Below are 20,424 nucleotides of genomic sequence, written 5' to 3'. Positions count from 1 at the left end.
TTTATAGCTATATGACAGTGAGTGATAATGTGCCTAAAGATATTACTGTCCCTGAATGGGACTGATGTAAAGTGATGATGGGGGCTATGAAAGTTTAGAAGTTCGATGAAATAAGACGCTAGAGTATTCTTGAGCATATCTATGCATATATTGGAATACTCAAGTATCCAGAAAAGGGTTGGAAAAAAGAAGAAAACTGTAAATCGGGAACTAAACTGCTTAAGGAAGGAAGAGAAATAATAGAAAGGTCAGTAGGTCACTGGGACAGACAGGGGAACCAGGTGATAAAAATGAACGGAGGAACCCTAAAAAGAGAAGCTGCTGAAAATAACGGGAAAGGAATGCTGCAAGTAAGAGCGATGATGAAGAATAAATTTCCTCCTCCCCTTCCTCTTCTTTCTCCCCCTCCTCCTCCTCTTTCTCCTTGTGGCCCAGTTTTTCATGGGGCATGAGAAAGGAGTACTTGAGAGTGAGGCCAGTGCTGCCTGGTCTTATGGAGAAAGCTATGTTTTTAATAGATAGAACGAGTGAGAAGTGAGTTAAATCTAACGTAAAGAGCAAGCTTGTTAACAATAAGCTAGATGTTCCAGAGGGCCCAGTGGAATAGAAGCAGCATAGGAATGATAGACTGGGGTGGGGAGTGATAGTATGAAAAGAGACAGCAGGGAAGGTGATTAAACTTGGCCTTCACAGCACAGAAGATGACCAATTGACCAATAACCTCAATCTCCAGGGTCCAGCAATGTCAGCATGACTGCGGCCCCTCCCTGCCTCTGACTCCTAGAGACTCAACATCTATTAGAATTCACTGACCACAGTGTCAAAGGAAGAAGAGGGGGTGATTGGGTTCTTGGGGACTGGGCTGCCGTACTGAACTGGAACTGAAGCCTCTTCCCCAAATGGCCACATAGAAGACCACACACCCAGAAAAATACTTCTCTTCCCATCTCTGCATGATGACACTCAGGGATTTCCTTACCTGTATCGTGTAGTATCCATATTTTTCTTTTCGGATTCGATATGTGTAGATCTTATTTTGAAACCTGTGGAAAAATAACTGAGTGAATAACCCTATAGCAGAATCCAGTCTACAAGCCTGTAGCCCTCTGGTGCTTCCCGCTAAGATGTGCGCTGAAAGCTGAAGTCCCAGTTTTAAGATTAAGGAACATATTTCTTTGGCCAGTGAACTTGAATTCTTTGAATGTTGGCAAAAATTTAGGATGGAACACCGAAGAGATACTGGAAAACAACCAGAAAAAGAAAATGTAGAAAGAGGATTCTGGGAAGATGGTGGAATAGGTCAGAAAATTCCAAGCTCTCAAGATTTTTTTCACAAAAAAAGAGATAAAATAGCGCCTCAGGGAGAACAGACAGCTGCAATAAATAAGTAAGTATAGCAGGGGTACAACAGGGTTTCTCCTGGAACAAACTAAGAAGATATCAGGCTGAGGTTTTGTCTCTGTGAAGAATAAACACCTCCAGACTAGTTCTGCTGAAACAGTAAGTGGCAAGCCCTGAGGTTAGTTAGGTTAGGAGGCTGCCTCAGGCCGAGCCCCAGGAACATTTACCCCAGGACAGTGGAGGGAGTTGGGCATCTAAGCCAGAGAAGATTGAGAGAACTTGTGCTGAGAAGAAACACCAGACCCACCTGTGCTACAGAGACCAAGCTGGGGGCAAGAAGAAACCAGCACATGCCTGGTGAGCACAGAATCAGCGGGGTGGGGACGCTGATGGCTGTGGGCACTTGCTGGAGGTCTTGGATTTGGTTCCAGGCCAGAGGGGAGAACTAAAGTAGAATCTGAGAACAAGGGCATCATTCCCCCATGCCCCAGGACTAGAGGTGATTACAGAAACTAAACTGCTACAAACTAAAAAGAAAAGCGCACAGGCAAAGGAGAAAGGATCTAACCATAGAGAGTTATTATAGGAATAGAGAAGGCCTGGATTCATCTTCAGAGGAGTTGGAGCCAAGAAGCCCTCTTCTACTCCACAAAGTAACATCAAATGGTCACCTGCCCAAAAAGAATTTTAGAAGAACTTTAAAAAGACTTAAAAAATGTAAAATATAAAGCATATGTCTAAGACTGTTATTGGTAATTGGGTAGTTCATAAGAAAGATTGGGGTAGACATGAATATATGACTTTAAAAAGTAAAGCCATTATACATGCATGATCTATATTGAATTGCTTGCTTTATCAATGAGGGCGGGTGGGGAGGGAGGAAGTGAGGGAATATGGAACTCAAAGCTTTAAAAATGAATGTTAAAAATTGTTTTTACATGCAGCTGGGAAATAAGATGTACAGGCAATGGGATATAGAAATCTATTTTGCCCTACAGAAAAATAGGGGGGAGGGGATCAAAGAAGGGGGGTGATAGAAGGTAGGGGCGGATGGGATGCATGCTGTCCAGGAGTGGGGATGGGAAGAGATGGAGAGAAAATCTGGAATTCAATTTCTTTTGGAAGTGAACATGGAAAACTGAAAAATAAATTATATATTAAAAGTAAATATATTAGTATATGCAAAAAAAAAGTAAAGCCATTTAGGAACAGCTAAAAAGAGCAATTATCTCATACAAATGAGGTGCAAGAGGAAGAACAGAAACAGGAATTAGATGGAGAAGGAGGGCTGTTAATTCTGGAAATCTATTTTTGGAAATGGGTTCAAGAGAGGACAATACATAAATATCTAGAAGAGTATAAAAGTCTTCTAAATTCAGAAAGCAATAAAACTTAAATGGTTGGGGGAGAGAGGATAAGGGAGGGATCTCTAGAGGGAAGGGTGAGAGAATAGATTAAAGGGGGGTATAGAAGGGTGTTTAGATCAATGGGAATGGGAGGATAAGGGAGGGATCCTTGCGGGGGGGGAGGTAAGTAATTGGAGGGTAAGGTATCAGGTAAGAGAAGTAAAGTAGAGGAGTCAGGAAGGATAGGAAATAAGAAACATGCACAAACACAAAAACAAAGATCAGGAATAGAATTTTTAGGGAAAGTAAATATATACATATACATATGTGTGTATGCACTTCATTGTAGCCTTCTGGGTAAAGGGGGCAGAGGAAGGGGGGGAAAGGAGCAAAGTAAAAAGTACACAGCAGAAAAGAAAAGAAAACTTATAAGGAAGCAAAGAAAAGATGGGCAGCTCTCAACACAATGTGTAGTAGTTATTATACAGGCTTTCTTGAAATGGAAATTTGTTGCTATATAGTTTGAACCTTCTCTTATGTTCTACTGTGTACATGACATGCTTTTATTACTTTGTATTTAAGTTTATGATATGGTTCTTTTTCTTTTCTCTATTGTGTATTTAAGTTTTGCTGTTTGAGTCTAAAATTTTTTAAGTGCAAAAAAAAAAAAGAAAGAAAAAAGGTGATTACAAAGAGTCAGCATGGCTTTATCCGAATAGTTCACTCCAGATTAATCTTCTATTCTTTATCTTTTTTTACAGCATTGTTAAACTAGTAGATTAGGATATAGTTCACCTGACTTTTTGGCAATGCTTTTCATTAAAAGTTTTCATAACATTCTTCTAGAGAGGAAGGATAGAGATGGATTAGATGATAGCACATTTAAATGGATTCATAATAGTTGGAGAGCTAAACTCAAAGATGGATGGGTTGTTCCACATACTGAGATAGCTTTTAACAGTTCACTGCCAATGTGGTAGAAGGTTTCCAGTGAAGGACCCAAGGGATCTATGCTTGGCCCTGTACTGTCACCATTTTTGTAAATGACTTGAGAGGCAGTGTGCTGAAGTGGACAAAGACATGACCTCAAATCAAGGAAGACCTGGGTTTAAGTTCTATCTCTGACATCTTTGGTGTGTAATCCTGGGTAAATCACCTAACCACTCAGTGCTGTAGGCAAATTTCCATAAACTGCAGAAAAGGTGCTGACATCCACTGGTAGATAGGATTTCCTCATCTGGCAGTTCCCTGGATCAATGAAATCACAGATCTAGCCCCTGTCCCTATCAGTCCATAAATAAACACATAGCACCTATTATAAGACAGGCATTGTGCTAAGCACTAGGATATAAAGAAAAGTAAAAGACAGCTTTTGCTCCCAAGGAGCTCACAACAAAGAGGGATAGTTGACACAGTAGATGACAAAATCAGGATCCAAAATAATTTTTGGCTAGAAAATTGGGCTAAATCCAATGAATTGAAAAACAATAGAGATTAATGTGGAGTCTTGTACTGGGATAGAAGAAAAAAACCAAACAAACTTCACAAGTGTAATATGAAGAGGCATGGATAGAGAGTGATTGTCCTCAAAAAGGTCTGGGGTTTTTGTAGGCATCAAGTTCGATATGAGTTGATAGGAGTGTGATGTGACAGACAAAGAAGTTATCCCGAGCTTGGGTTGCACTAAGAGAGACATAGCTTCCAGAAAGATGATCGTCCCACTGTTTTCTGTCCTGGTTGGTTTGTACCTGGAGTGTAGTGTTCACTTCTGGGCCACAGTTTAAGAAAGTCATGTAGCTACGAGAGAGCAAAACGAAGGCAAACCTGATTCTTCTGACTCTACATCCTTCGCTATTTCCACTAGGCAATGTTGCCTCCCACAAGTAAATTTTGATATGGAAAAGTGAAAAGGGGACCAAGAAAGCAATCTGTGTTCCATAGGGACATGCCTTGGTGTTTGGATGTCAGGGACCAGACAGTGTAGGGCCATGGAATATGGGGAGCATGGAGGATAAAATAAATGCTGGTAAGATTGGATTAGATTGAAAGGTATTAACTAGTGGGGAAAGAGGGATGGAGCATACAAAATGGGATGAAGAAGTACCAGAAGTAAAGCTCACCCAATACTCAATGCTCTCTAGGGCTATAATTATTCAGTTCACATTCAGTTAAATTCATTTTATTAAGTGCCTACTATTTGCCAGGCATTATATGATATCTTGAGAATAAAAAGCTAAAAATGGAAGTTTTCACCTTCACAGAACATATATTCCACTGGGGGTGGAAGGGGAACAACATATAAATAAATGAGTACAAAATATATATATAGCACCACTGTGGGCCTTCACTCCTCCAGTCTGCAGTGATGCTGGCATAAAAACACAATAGTTACAAAGCATGCTAGAAGAAGAAGCAGGAGGAGGAGGAGGAGACGATGACAGAGATGACCACAACCACCACCATCACCCCCATACTTTCCAAAGAATACACACAGAGTGCACAGGAAAAGGCAGGCACAAACTTAAAACACATCGGTAGTGAGGCACATGTGTATGTGACACATCTAGTCAGGTCACCTCACAACTCTGGAGAAGTAGGGCCTCAATGCCTTCTTCTTTCTTTGGAGAGTTTTTATGAAGTTCACTGTGAATCAGGATGTTTACATCAGTGATGAATGAATGGTTCCATATGCTGAGACATCTCCTCCCTGGGTTTGGCTAATACTGGGCTAGAACAGGAAGCTTGCTCTTCCCTTGGACTGCTGGACTAGGCAGGGCAAGCTGTTCCACTGTTGCTGCCTGAGCAGGGCGGATTGCCAAGCTCCTGGGTTCTTCCTTGAGTTCTTCCTCTCTCTACTGGTCACGTTGATCCATTCAAGGGGTAGTGTAGTTGGGTGTTACAATACTGTTTTTGCCCAGCATTCTAGTACTGTTTTGCTGCAGCATTACAATGTTCTTTTCAGAGAAGGAAAGGATCCTTACCATAGAATTGGCAGGAATCTCTCCTCTTTGACCTCAGCCTTGATGCTGAGATTTGTCAAGAGGTGAGAGAGGGCTAGACTCTTAAATGGTTCTTTGTAGTGTAGAATGGATTGTTTCAATGAAAAACTATACCCTTACTTATTTTTTTTTATCTTTTTTAAATACAAGTATTTATTGATAGATTGAAGAAGATAATTTTAATGGAATGGTTGAGGCACAACCATGGGTTAAAACAGTTTGCTATAGAGCCAAAGGGAGAACATGCATTTTTTTCCTTAAGAATCTTAAATATCCAAGTCATGAAGTACCTCTCTAATAGATCAAATTGGACAAGTCTTCCCTTTTATACAATTCCTATATTACTTATGGTAATCAGTCAGCTGCACTTCCTATCTGTTGGGGTATTATTCAAATGAATGACTGAGGACAAAAGGAAGTGAAATAATCTATGCCCTGGAGTAATATTATGTCTTATTGGTCTCTTCTTTTATAATTGAATTATTCAAGTACCAGACCCCTTTGGAAGTATGGTCTTCAACTATTCTTCCTGAAAGAGCCTTTCATTTACTTGTCAATGTCTTTGGTTTTGCCCTTTCCAACTCTAAGCTTTGCTGAAGTTTCAAAAGATCACATTCGTCACATATACACAAAATAAACATGGGGCAGAACACTGACAGGAAGAAGGTAGGGGAGTGATGTGGTTAGATATGAACCTTTGGAAAATCATTTTGACATCTATGTCAAGGATGGCTTGGAGTGAGGAAAGACTTGAGTCAGGGAGATCAAATAGGAGACTGTTGAAATAGTCCAGGTAAGAGGTCATGATGGCTAACTGTATGGGGGTGAAAATACGGGTATAGAGGAGAAAGGTATAAACAACAAACTTCAGCACCTAATTAAATGTGTAGGATGAAGGAGAGAAGGGAATCAAGGATATCACTGAGCCTAATGGACTGGAAGACTAGAGAGATTTTGAACAGAATTAGGGAAATTTGGAAGAGGGATAGCACTGAGGGAAAAAATAATTGATTGTGATTTAGAAATACTGAGTTTGAGATATCTGGTTTGAAATGTCCAATTTTGATATGGGACTAGAGCTCAGGATAGAGATTTGGGATAGCTATATAGATGTGAAAATCATTGGTATAGAGAATAAATTCACAGGAAATTAGTGAGGCCACTAAGAGAGAAAGTATAGAGGAGGCCCAAGATAGAGTGCTGTGGTTAGGGGAGCATGATATGATAATAATCCTGTAAGGGTAAAAATCTTTGAGTTAACACCAAGAGCTTTAAGACCTAGGGGGCTCACTCAGCACCTATACCCCACCCCTTCCTCAGTCATCCCTCCTTCCCATAGCAGGAAGAACAAACTCACAGACTTGTACCTGGCCTTAGGGAAAAGATCTCCACCCCACAGGCCCCAAACACTCTACTGGCATATTCCTATACCCAAAAGAAAAACATAGTCTTGTTATACTATGCACTGAGGTCGGCTTTTTTTTTTTTCACAGTTCTATCATTTTTTCACATCAAATAACATTTCCGGTCTACTGTTACCACATATAGCAGGTCAATACCATAAGTTCCTGGCCAAAATTCTATTGTCATTTCCTGCCTTCATGCCCAATCCTCTCCATCACTCTCATTGTGAGAACACAGATATGAGTAATGTCACCTGTGGCTTCCTCTCCTTTCCACACTTATTCATCTCCATGAGTTGGGTTAATGATGTTCCACAAAGCAAGGCTACTGTCATGACCCCAAGAAACCCCATCAGGGTCTTTATTAGCTAGTCCATAGGAGAACATCCTCTAGAAATAAAGGAAAGGGAAAATAGGGACCACGGCCAGGGACTGTACTGCATTTGTGTTTATGATGACAATGGTGACCAGTACTGTGCTGGAGCCAGCTTGAACCTGAGAATCAGAGAAAGTGGTTTAATTTCACTGTGAACATTTATACCACAGAAATAGGCACATGATACAAATCAAGGCTTGATTTACTGTTTTGTTGATTGCGTAGACTTAAGACAGTAGTGGAGACGAGGTTAATAATACAGATTAAACTTATAAATGTGTCATGTGTACATTTCTTGGTATAGACAGCCCATTGTTAAATGGTAAATGTACCAGTACACCATGGTAGTGACTCACACTCCTTTAGTTTCTCAAGGATTTTCTCTTACACAAATAATTCTGTGAAGTAAGGGGGCAAAAATGATCCTGATGTTTTAGATGAGGAATTGACATTCAAAGGAGTGAGTTGATTTGTCCATGGTACCATTAAATGTCAAAGCAGGTCCACATCTCAAGACATCAAGTTCTAGAGTCTTTCCAGCCTACCATACTGCTCCCTTATATATGTTTATGTCTCAAAAAACATGACTTACCTAATGTTGTATGTAGTCAGTCAGTCAATAAGTATTTATTAAGTATTTTCTATGTGCCAGGCACTGTGCCAAGTGTCAGAGAGCAACCTGATCCCTCAAGGTCCCAGGAAGCATGGCTCAGGGCTTGTGACAAGGTTCCCTCTCTACCCAGGGGTCATGGGTGCTGTTTTGACAAATCTCCATCAATTGGCACTCTTCTTGATCAAACATGGATTCTCAAATCCCTGAATATGGCTCATGTAGGTATCACTTCTGATAGCCACCCAGGAGCAGACTGATGGCTGGGGCCTCCAGTGAGTTTTTATGCCTTAGGGTGTTTATAAACTACAAATAAATTCTGATTGGCAATCAATTATCTAGGTGTATGATGAAGTGAAACTATTCTTGTTAGTTTTAGTTTCTTTACATCATTAACAAGTATATGTCAGTTATTTCTCAAACTTGGGAAATACACACATTATCTGTAATTGTCAGATTTGAGAGATACACGTCATTGCCAAACCATACCACTCAAGTCCTTATCCTATTACAGAAAAATAACTTAAAATAACAATTCCTCTATCACCAAATGGAGTCATTAAACAAAATGGAGCTCCTCAACCTAAGTTAACATAGTTATTCTCATTACACTTAGCCTCTACTTGAAGACTTCTACTAATGCCAATTCTATTTTTAGAGAGCTCTCATTCTTGAGAAATATTTCATTTCATCAAGCTGAAATCTGCCTGTTTGCAGCTTCTACCCACTGCTCCAACTTCTGTGCTATAGGCCCAAAAAATCCTATCCCTTCTCCATGCAACATTCCTTCAAAAACTATCTGATCTTCCTTAACCCTTCTTTCTCCAGGCAACACATCTCCAGATGCTTCAACTGATTTTCATCTGTCATGGTCTCTAACTGCCATCTGTTAATGCTTCCTTAACTATGGCATTCAAGAATGAAAACCATACTTGTGATGGCAGAGAATGTTGGGACCATCACCTCCCTCAGTCTGGACCCTATTCTCTCTTAATATAACTTAGGATTGCATGTACTTTCTTTATTGCCATATCACACCAATGACTTATTCTGGACTTGCAAATCCACTACAACTCCTAGGTCTTTTTCTTAGGAACAATTATCTGGGCACACCTCTTCCATGCTATACTTACAAAGTTGATTTTTTGAACTCTGGATTTATCTTCATTGAATTTCATCTTGTGATATTTAAGTAACCATTCCAAGTTGTTGAGATCTTTTTGGATGCTGGTTACACTATTTAACGTGTTCTCTGTTCCCTCCATCTTACAAGAGACATCTCAGAGAGTGCTTTCAGAGATTCCTGGGGTAACAAAAAAACCTACTGCTTTTAATACATCTACTTTAGTTAAACTCCCTAAAGTTGAAAGATAACCTACTGAAGATCAGCTACTTAGTTTGTTGAAGGTTAATTATCCCTGTGTCTGTGGCCTGTATGGCCAGCTTCAGCTACCTGCTGGCTGTGTGACCCTGAGCAAGTCATAATTTCGCTGAACTTAGTTTCTCATCTCTAAAATGGAGATCAAAAATAACACCTTCTTCACAGGGTTGTTGAGAGGACCATCTGAGATGCTTTGTAAACCTTAAAGCACCATATCAATGCTATCATCATCACCAGCACCATCATCATCATTGTTATTATTATGAGTTGAAGGGCTGTACTGTGGAAGAAATAAGGCTTAATTCCTCCGCTATGCTATCTATCCAGCTGCCATATTTCAAGGCAAATGAAAAGATCCTATGTCCCATCAGCCATGGCAGAAAAGCAGAAGAGAATGCATCTTTCACATCATTTCCATTAATAAAACCATAGGCATCGATGATATTGAACCATTTGACAGCACCAGGGACTTGGATGGAGAGAACATGCTTGCCTGGATCCTCAGCAGCTGCCCCTCGAGAGGCAATTGCCAGGTCATATCTCCACACAGGTGGCTCCCCTAAACAATGGCTGTGGGGTCCAGTAGGAAGCAGATCACAGATCCACTCAAATACTGAAGTTACTGAGTGCCAACTGCGTGCACTAGACTGTGAGCTCCTTAGGAGCAGAGATCACTTGTTTTTTGTCTTTGTATTCCCAGCATTTAGCACCTGCCTGGCACATAGTTGATGCCTAATAAATGACAGTTGACTGACAGACTGCAAGGCCCTGAGTTCAGTGCAGGGAATTCAAAGACAAAATGAAAAATAGTCCCTGGCTTCAAGAAACTTATGTTCTACAAGAGGAGTACAATATTTACAAAGATAAGTCAGACAACATGAAAAGGTTGAAAGTGCTAACCAACAAGGTGGTCAGGAAAGGCTTCCTACAGGAAGTGGCATTTGCACTGAGTCTTGAAAGAAGCTAAGGATTTTAAGAAATAAAAATAAGGAAGGAATACATTTTATGGCACAGCCTATGCAAAGGTGCAGCAGTGGGAAATGGGATGTTGAGTCCAGAAGACAATACACAGACCAGTTTGGCTAGAGCACAGAGCGTTCAAAAAGGAATTCTATGAATTCTATAAAAGTAGGCTATAAATTGATCCAGACACTGGGGTGAGAAGGCAGCTTTGTTCTCTAACCATCAGCAGTGCGTCTTCAGGATCCAAGCATTCCAAATAAGCAAGGAGGACATGTAGATCCATCTGACAACATTGAGTACAAGCTATATGCAGAGCACTAATGAGATCACATACAGAAAGGATACTATTCTTGCCTTGGAAGAATCTAAAATCTTAAGGGGATACTGGCCCTACTAGGAGAAGAGGAATTAGAAAATTGACTGGTACAGCCTCCTGCAATGGTGCCAGAAGGGTATGAACCAAATACTAAAGGTGCTGACGAGAAGTTCATGAATACTTCCTTACACAACAGGTACACCTTGGGGACAAGCCGCCCTATTTTTGCAATGGAAGAACTTGAGCATGCTTTCTGGGATGTATAAAGCAACAACTTTAACATTAAGTTTTTAAGCATCTATCAAGAAGCCAGCAAAACAATCTCAAGCCAGGTAAAGAGACTGGAGAGAATACAACAGAAGGTGATGAAAAAGGGACAACTAGCTGTGGGGTAATGGAGACATGACAGATATGTTCAAATGATCAATGATTTCTTATAGTATGCACTGTTATTTTGAAAACTCCAGCCGGAGGAAAACAGAGACAAGCTGCTCTATTTTTCCAGTCCACCAGAAAAGTAAACAAACACACATCCAAAGAGAATCAGCAAGGAGAACACACTAACCTAGCTCAACAAACATAGGCCCTAAGTGAAAGAGGAGTGGCTCAAAGGTCACTGTCCCCTTATCTGAATCTACTTGGAATGGGAGGATTTATATACCTCCCACTCTGTCTTGAACATAAAGTTTTGGACCTGGATTCAGGAAGTTGTTGTGTTGTTGTTTGGTTGTTAGTCATGTCTGACTCTTTATGACTGCATGAACCATAGCACACCATACCCTTCTATCCTCCACTATCTCCTGAAGTCTATCCAGGTTCATGTTCATAGTTTCCATGACACTATCCATCTATCTCATCCTCTGCCCTCCCCTTTTCCTTTTGCCTTCAATATCAGGGTCTTTTCCAATGAGTACTGTCTTCTCATTATGTGGCCAAAGTATTTAAGCTTTAGCTTCAGTATTTGACCTTCTTTAAGTAAAGACTGATTTAGCCTTTTTATTGTTCAAGGAATTCTCAGAAGTGCAGCAACATAATTCAAAAGTGTCAATTCTGTGGTGCTCAGCTTTCCTTCCAATCCAACTCTTATAGCCACATATTGGTATTAAAATAATCATAGCTTTGACTATACAGACCTTTGTTAGCAAAATGATATCACTGCTTTTTAACATGCTATTTAGATTTGCCATAGATTTCCTTCCAAGGAGCAAGTGTCTTGTAGTCACCACCTGCAATGATCTTTGAGCCCAAGAATATAAAATCTGACACTGCTTGCATTTCATCTTTCCCTATTGCCAGGAAGTGATGGGACCAGTTGCCAAAATCTTTTTTTTATGTTAAGCTTCAAGTCAACTTTTACAGTCTCCTCTCCCTCTCATCAAGAGGCTTATTAGTTCTTCTTTGCTTTCTGTCACCAAAGTGGTATCATTTGTGTATATGAGATTGTTGACATTTCTTCCAGCACCCTTAATTCTAGCTTTTGATTCATCCATTCTGGCATCTCACATGATGTAATCTGAATATAAGTTAAATAAACAAGGTGACAAACATAGCCTTGTTGTACTCCTTTTCCAATCTTAAGACAATCAGTTGTTCCATGTTTGGTTCTAGCTGTTGCTTCTTGGCCTGCATAGAGATTCCTCAGAAGACAAGTAAGATGATCTGGTACTCCCATCTTTTTGAAAACTCGACAGTTTGTTGTGATTCACACAGTCAAAGGCTTTGATATAGCCAATGAAGCAAAAGTAGACACTTTTCTAGAATTCCCTTGCTTTCTCCATAATCCAGCAAATGTTGGCAATTTGGTCACTAGTTCTTCTGCCTCTTCAAAACCCAGCCTGCTCTTTTGGTAATTCTCAGTTCACATACTGCTGAATCCTAGCTTGCAGAATCTTAATCATAACCTTGCTGGCATGTGAAACAAGTACAATTTTTTGATAATTTGAACATACCTTGGCATTGCCCATCTTTAGGATTAGAACATAAACTGATCTTTTCCAATCCAGTGGCCACTGTTCAGTTTCCCAAATTTGATGACATTCTGAGTACAACCCTTTAACAGCATCATCTATTAGGATTTTCAATAGCTCAGCTGGAACTCCATCACCTCCAATAGTCTTGTTGTTAGCAGGGCTTCTTGAGGCCCACCTGACTTCATTCTCCAAGATGTCTGTCTCTAGATCAGTAACCAGAAGAGATGGAAAGAATGCGCAAAAGAACTATACAAGAAACATCTTAATGTCACCAATAACCATGATGGATTCAGGAAGACTTCAATGAAAACCTAGCCTCAGACACATTCTAGCTGTGTGACCTTGGACAAGTCACTTAACTTCTATCTACTTCTTGTTGGAAAATGGAGGTAATAATAGCACCTACCTCTCAGGGTAATGTGAGGATAAACTGAGATAATGCTTGTAAAGTGCTTAGTAAACCTTAAATCAATACACACACATATTGGTTGTTGTTCTTCGTCTTCGAAGAGGACCAAAATGAAATCACCATTGTAAAGTGAAATTTCAGTGTGTCCAACTGTGGCTGATCAGACCAATAAGAGCTCGAAATGTTCTACTACAGGTTGGGCACAGATAGTCCGTGTGAATATCTGGGGTGAATATCCCAAATTTGCACATCCTGCATTTACTTTGTGCTGTCTCAATTCTGCTTTGCTCAAAGAGCACAGCACCTTTTCTTTATGTGGGCATGTCATGCTGAGTGGTCCTGTGCCAGTGTCTCCCATGTTGCACAGTCAGATCCAAAGTTCTTGAGAGAGACCTTGACAGTGTTCCCGTATTGCTTCTTCTGGCCACCATCTGACTGCCTGCTCCATGCAAGTTCTCCATAAAATAGTCTTTTTGGCAAGTGTACATCTGGCATTCGAACAACGTGGCCAGCCCATTGAAGTTGCGCTCTCTGAAGCATAGTTTGAATATTTAGCAGTTCAACTAGAGCAAGGACTTCAGTGTCTGGTACCTTATCCTGCCAGGTGATCCTCAGAATCTTCCTAAGACAGTTCAAATGGAAATGATTCAGTTTCCTGGCATGGCACTGGTAGACTGTCCATGTTTCACAGGCACACAACAATGAGGTCAGCACAATGGCTCTGTAGACCTTCAATTTGGTAGTCAGTCTAACACCTCTTCTCTCCCAAACTTTTCTTCGGAGCCTCCCAAACCCTGAGCTAGCTCTGGCAATGTGTGCACCAACCTCATTGTCAATGTGTACATCCCTGGAAAGTACACTACCAAGGTAAGTGAACTTATCCACAGCATTCAAAACTTCTCCATTTGTTGTAATTGATGGTTCCACATATGGATGGTGTAGTGGTGGCTGATAGAGCACCTGTGTTTTGTTGGTATTAATTATTAGGCCAAAATTAGCACAGGCAGCAGAAAATTGATCCATACTTTGTTGCATCTCAGCTTCAGAGGCTGCATTGAGTGTACAGTCATCTGCAAACAGAAAATCATGCACCAACACTCCCTCCAGTTTGGTCTTGGCTTGTAGCCTTTTCAAATTGAAGGACTTACCATCAGTATGGTAGTTGACCTTGATGCCATGTTCATCCTTATTGAAAGCTTTTGACAACATGCCTGAAAACATCATGCTAAAATGCATGGGAGCAAGCACACAACCCTGTTTCACTCCATTGGTGACTGGGAAGGCATGAGAGCTTTGTCCACTATCCAGAACCTGGGCAAACATGCCATCATGAAATTGACATACAATATTGATGAACTTTCTAGGCAACCAAATTTTGACATAATTTTCCATAAGCCCTCATGACTAACAGTGTCAAAGGCCTTGGTCAGATCTACAAACGTTGTGTACAGACCTCTGTTCTGCTCCTGGCATTTCTCCTGGAGTTGTCGGGCAGCAAACACCATATCGACTGTTCCTCAGCCCTTTCTGAAGCCACACTGGCTCTCAAATATATGATCATCTTCCAGGTGAAGGATCAGCCTATTAAGAAGGACTCAAGCAAGAATTTTGCCAGCAATGACTAAGAGAGAGATCCCCCTGTGATTGTCACAGCACAGCCTATTCCCTTTACCCTTATAGAGATGGACAATGGAAACATCTTTGAACTCCTAGGGGATAACCTCCTCTTGCCATATAACCTGGAAAATTTCAGTCAGCTTTTGTCTGAGCAATGGTCCCCCTACCTTGTAAATCTCAGCTGGAATAGAATCAGCACCAGGTGCTTTGCCACATGAAAGGAGCCTAATGGCATTCAAAACCACTTCTTCAGTTGGAAGTTCAGCTAAGGAGGGACTAACTTTAACCTGAGGTAGATAGTCAGTGGCCTCAGTATTGATTGATGATGGTCTGTTGAAAACACTATGGAAGTGTTCAGCCCATCTCTCAAGGATCATGATCTTATCACTAATCAATGTGGCTCCATCAGCACTGAGTAGTTATAATGCACCATAGGTTTTTGATCCACAAATAGCTTTCAGGGAATCATAAAATCACTTTGGATTGTTACTATCAGCATAAAACTGAATTTCATCTGCCTTCTTACTGAGCCAGGAATCTTGCATCTCTCTAAGCTTTGCTTGTACTTTGCTTTTGATGGAATTAAATGCTGCCTTCTTAGCGGTGGATGAATTATCCTGCTGGTAAATCCTGTGGAGTTCTCATTTCTCATTTAGGAGTTTCTAAATTTCCCCATCATTTTCATCAAATCAGTCTTGGTGCTTGTAAGTGTTCTGACTCAGATGAGCAAATACAGTGCTGTACACCAAATCTCGGGGATCTGCCCAGTCCTTTTCTGCTCCACTGTTGTTGACTGTGTGTTGGCTCAACTTTCCCTTCAAGTCAGCAGCAAACTGTTCACACTCAGAGAAGAGCTCTAATTTGTTGATATTAATTCTTCTGGTAGTCATTTTGCCTTGGGGTCAGCGCTTTTGATGAATGCAAATACATACATATACACATATATATGATACCTATTATTATTAATTTGTCATAGCTTTAGGATAGACTGACACAAGTATTCAAAATGCCCTAGTGCAGAAATTTTGTCCTTGACAAATGGCAGAGATTACAATTTGTTTCAAGGTGGTATGAAACTAGTCATGTCCTAGAAATTAAAAAAACTAGAAACTGACATGTTGCAACAAAATTTATCAAAGCAGAGAAAGAAAGAATAAACTGACGTAGGCCCCTAAGACCATGATTTCCTCAGGAAAACATCTAAGAGTGAACAGACTGGTGACTACACTCCCACCTAGGGAAGAACACAGAGGAATAGGGCTCAGCCAAGCTTTCCTCTGATAGTTAGAGTAAGGAGAAGATGATGAGGCCCAGCATCCTGGTAAAGATGACAGAACTTGGGTACTTTCCAAATACATGGTAGACAACTTTTGTTGTCCCAACCAACAACCTAAACTAAAAGACCTGTATTGGGATCACCAAGGTCCATAGGTGGAATAAATGACATTGATCACATTTATGTTTCTCCAATCTTGGTCTTAGAAAAGCAAATACCAGATGTGGAATACACCCCTGGGAAGGCTGACTAAATGTAGACCAGGAGACCATGGGGATGTGAGGGTGAACTAGAACTTGGACAGGGATGGATGTGGGGTGGGGAGGGGTGTAGGTACAGTGTACCTGATAAAGATATATAGCTTTTGTTTGTTTGGGAAGAAGTGGGACAGAATCAGACAGAATCAGTCTTGGCTGAGCAATGTCAAGGAGTAGATACAGGGAAAGGGGAAGGGGGAGGGGGAATCAGTAATAGATCTGTTCCTGCACTCCCTGCACCTAATACTCTTTTTTTAAAATTAAATATTCTTTTCAAACAATGATCCATCTGCTAATAGGTTAACAATTCAAACTTCTTTTTTGGGCAATCAAAGTCCCTCCACAGTATCATGACACTCTGTAGCCCCTCACACCTCCTTCTGTGTTCCAGACACATAGCCTGCTCTCTTCCCTCTCTTCACCTGTTGAATTAACACCTGCCCCTCCTAACTCAAATACTACATCCTCCATTAAAACTTCCTTGATGGATCTTGTTTTTAATGACCTTCTCCCTCATCTGCCACTTAGGACAGTATTTTACACCTTTAAAGGAGTGCATTTATCCTGTTTATTAAATTTATAAAACATTTGTTAGATGGGTTGCTCATGTCAAATGGTGCTCCTGGAACTGCTTGCTTTTGGCAGACTGACGGTTCAGTTTTAGGGGAACTGTGGGATGATTAATGTGGACCCCTACTCAGAAGTCATTTCTGGGAAAATCTGAATTTGGCTTGACTCTAACTATCCCCTAGAGAAATGCTTTCCTTCCTCCTATTTCAAGCAGAAAAATCTAATAAACATTTGAATATAAAGCATATTTATTACAAAGTACATAAGGAATAGAAGTAAAACTTACCCCTAAGCCCCAATTAGCAGGGAAATGGGCAGAAGTAAGAACTCTCCTCTGACTGTATGACCAAAGACAAGTTATGCAGTCTTTAAGGGTCTCAGTCTGAGGTGTCAAATTCACAGCTGTAGTCCCTGCAAAGCTTGCAAATGTAGAACAAATCAGGCATGAATTTATTGGGAAATCTTTAATAAATTTATCGGGAAATGTGAAAACATAATACAACACAGATAATGCTAATTTATGATTTTCTAAATCAATATGCAGCCAGCATGGATCCATTTAATAATAATAATAGCTAACTTTTATTTGGTACTTTATGTATCAGGCACTGTGCTAAGCACTTTACAATCATTATCTCAGGAATTAACTTTAGGAAGTAGGTGCTATTATTATCCCCATTTCACAAATGAGGGAACTGAGGCAAACAGAAATTAAGTGACTTGCCCAAGGTCACACAGCTAATAAGTGTCTGAGGTCACATTGAACTCGGGTCCTCCTGACTCCAATTCCAGTGCTCTCTATCCACTGAGTACCCTAGCTGCCAGTGTTGTAGATCACTAAGACTACAAGTTTCAGAGAAGTTCCTGACCTATATTGGGAGGTAGAGTTTCCTAACCTGGGACTTCCTATATCAAAGAAATCACCCATCCAATCCCTATCCCTATCCCTTCTTTACATCAAGACTAAAACTGCCTTTTTGTCATTTCTACCCATTGTTCCTCCTTAGGTGAGGATTGCACCTTTTCCATACAAGTACTTGGAGACAGCTATTGCATCCCACTCAAGTCTTCTCTTTAGGTCAAACATCTCCAGTTACATCAACCAACACTCATCTGGTATCATCTGGAGGCCACTCAACACTCGATTTTTCAATCTTACTTACTTAAACTATAGAGTACAGAACTAAACACAATGTTCTAAATATGGTTTGATACGCACAGAGCACAATGGGACTCTCACTTTCCCTCTCCTAGATATAATAATAGTAATAACCAGGTGAGCTTAAGTGCCTATTATGTGCCAAACATTATGCTAAAAGTTGGGGATACAAAGAAAGGTAAAAGACAATTAGTATTTAGATAGTACTTCACATTTTACAAAGTGCTTTACAAATATTCTCATTTGGACCTCATAGAAACCTTAGGAAGTTGGTGATCTTATTATCCCATTTTATAGTTGAGAAAACTAAGGCAGACAGTGATGAAGTGACATGCCCAGGGTCAAACAGGTGGTAAGTGTCTGAGGTTGAATTTAAATTCAGGTCTTCCTGACTCCAAGTCCAGCACTCTCTCCACTGCACCACCTAGCTGCACTTTTTTTAACATTTTTTTTTATTATTATTAATTTAACTGTTTTAAGTTTTCAGCAATCACTTCCATAAGTTTTAAATTTTCTCCCCCTCCCTCATCCCTCCTTCCCTAAGACAGCATGCAATTTTAAAAGGATTCTATATATACATTATTATTAAATACATTTTCACATTAGTCATGGTGCATGGAAGAATTATAGTGAAGTGGAGAAACTACGAGAAAAAAAAACAAATCAAACAAAACATAACACAAGAGAAAATAGTCTGCTTCACTCTGCACTCTAATTCCAAAGTTCTTTCTCTGGCTGTGGATGGCATTTTTGTATCAAGAGTCCTTTGGTAATAATTTAGGTCCTTGCATTGCTGTGAAAGCTAGCCACCTCTCTTAATAAAGCCTAAATGACATTAGTTTTTAAGGATAACCTTATCACAATTTCATTGAACTTACAGTCCATGAAAACCTTCAAAATTTTTTCAGATCCCTATTGCCTGGCCATGACTCCCTCATACTGTATTTGTGAAGGTGACATTTTCTAAATTCAAGTATAAGACTACATTTTTTTCTATTAAAATTCATTTTATTAGATTTGGCTCAATGGTCTAAACCAGGGGTACGGAACTTGCAGCCTCAAGGTCTTCTAGGTCTTTGGGTGTGGCTATTTGATTGAGTCCAAGTTTTACAGAACAAATCTTTTTTTTAAAGGGATTTGTTCTGTAAAGTTTGGATTCGGTCAAAGGGCCACACTTCAGAATCTAGGGGGCCATGTGGCCTTGAGGCGTCAGGTTCACCACATCCTGACCGTTATACAGTAGACTGACTCTCTCAGCACTGGGACATCAGAAAGTTGGACAAGTGGGCTAAGTATGCCTTTTTCTGTCTCACTTCTCAGCTCTGAAATATCTGCACTTTGCACCCTATAGTCAAATTGGCATAGCTCCTGAGCTGTATGTGTTTCCAATACTCTTTGATGCTGGATGCCCAACTGCCTTACTGTTCCCCTACTGCCATCCCACACATGGCTAATGATTTCCACGATTCAGGTGTGATCCAATCATCTCCATGTATGATGACTTCTTTTACCAGCTACATGAATTCTCCAATTAGTGCATACACCTTGGGTATATGACATTAGAGGAAAGGTCTTTTCTATTGGCTGCATTTTTGTCCCATCTCTTATGAACATCTTTCGTGAGCATAATGCAGGGCCCATCTTGTCTATATATTTTTTATCTATAATCTGAAAAATGCATGGCCAATCTTAGCTCTGGAGAACTGATATGGAAATTTATCTCCATCCTCTCAGCAGTGAGGTAGTGGTCCATATATAAGCATGGAATGAAGCTCTTGGATCTGATTAATGTGTTATTTAGTTTTCCATAACTATACTTCATTGAATGAGCATCTTGGTGTATGAAAAAAGATCTGGTCTTGAAATGAAGAAGAATTGGATTCAAGCTTTACCTCATACACACACTACCCATATTGCCTTAGGCAAATCCCTATACTCTAGCCAACTCTCTAAGGCTCTAAATTGCAGCGAAGATGTTGGCTTTCATTAGTAGAGAGCTTCATGTACCACTGATATCACACATAAGTCCAGTCTTTATTTACAGTTCCTTGTTACAAAGGTGGTGGTTATTGTTGTTGTTGTGTTTGTCCTTCATTTTTAAAGAAGACCATGACATCAGAGAAAGATGACGCGACTTGCACTTGACTTTGTTATGAGTGAGGGAGGGCTGTGCAAGGTCATCAGTCTCACTTTCTCCTCCCGAGCCACCTGGATCCAGTGATCAGATATTCATCAGGATGACTAAAGAATTTGAAGATGGAAATAAAGGAAGTATCTGGGGGTAAATCTCACTGGGGAAACTCTCTTCATACACAGAGGTGAAAACTATCTCTATCACGTAAGTTCCATGGAGTTTAAGTGACTTGCCCAGGATCATTGGTTTGAATGCATCTTTCATCTTGGGCATATGGCATCATATAAGAGGTTTTTC

General features: G+C 40.2%; 1 protein-coding gene across 4 annotated transcripts in view; it reads right to left on the bottom strand.

Annotated features, from left to right (window-relative positions):
• Window positions 1-20,424, bottom strand: part of SH2D1B (SH2 domain containing 1B) — a 68,061-nt gene that overhangs the window by 9,511 nt on the left and 38,126 nt on the right. For all 4 annotated transcript variants that reach the window (XM_072648804.1, XM_072648805.1, XM_072648803.1 and 1 more), the window contains one exon: window positions 980-1,043. In XM_072648804.1, the coding sequence (XP_072504905.1) occupies window positions 980-1,043 (64 nt within the window). The remainder of the gene's footprint in view (window positions 1-979; window positions 1,044-20,424) is intronic.

The sequence above is a fragment of the Notamacropus eugenii genome, chromosome 2, assembly GCF_028372415.1.
Source record: "Notamacropus eugenii isolate mMacEug1 chromosome 2, mMacEug1.pri_v2, whole genome shotgun sequence".
Lineage (NCBI taxonomy): Eukaryota > Metazoa > Chordata > Mammalia > Diprotodontia > Macropodidae > Notamacropus > Notamacropus eugenii.
Note: the sequence above shows the minus strand (reverse complement) of the source record. Positions and strands in the feature narration are given on the sequence as shown.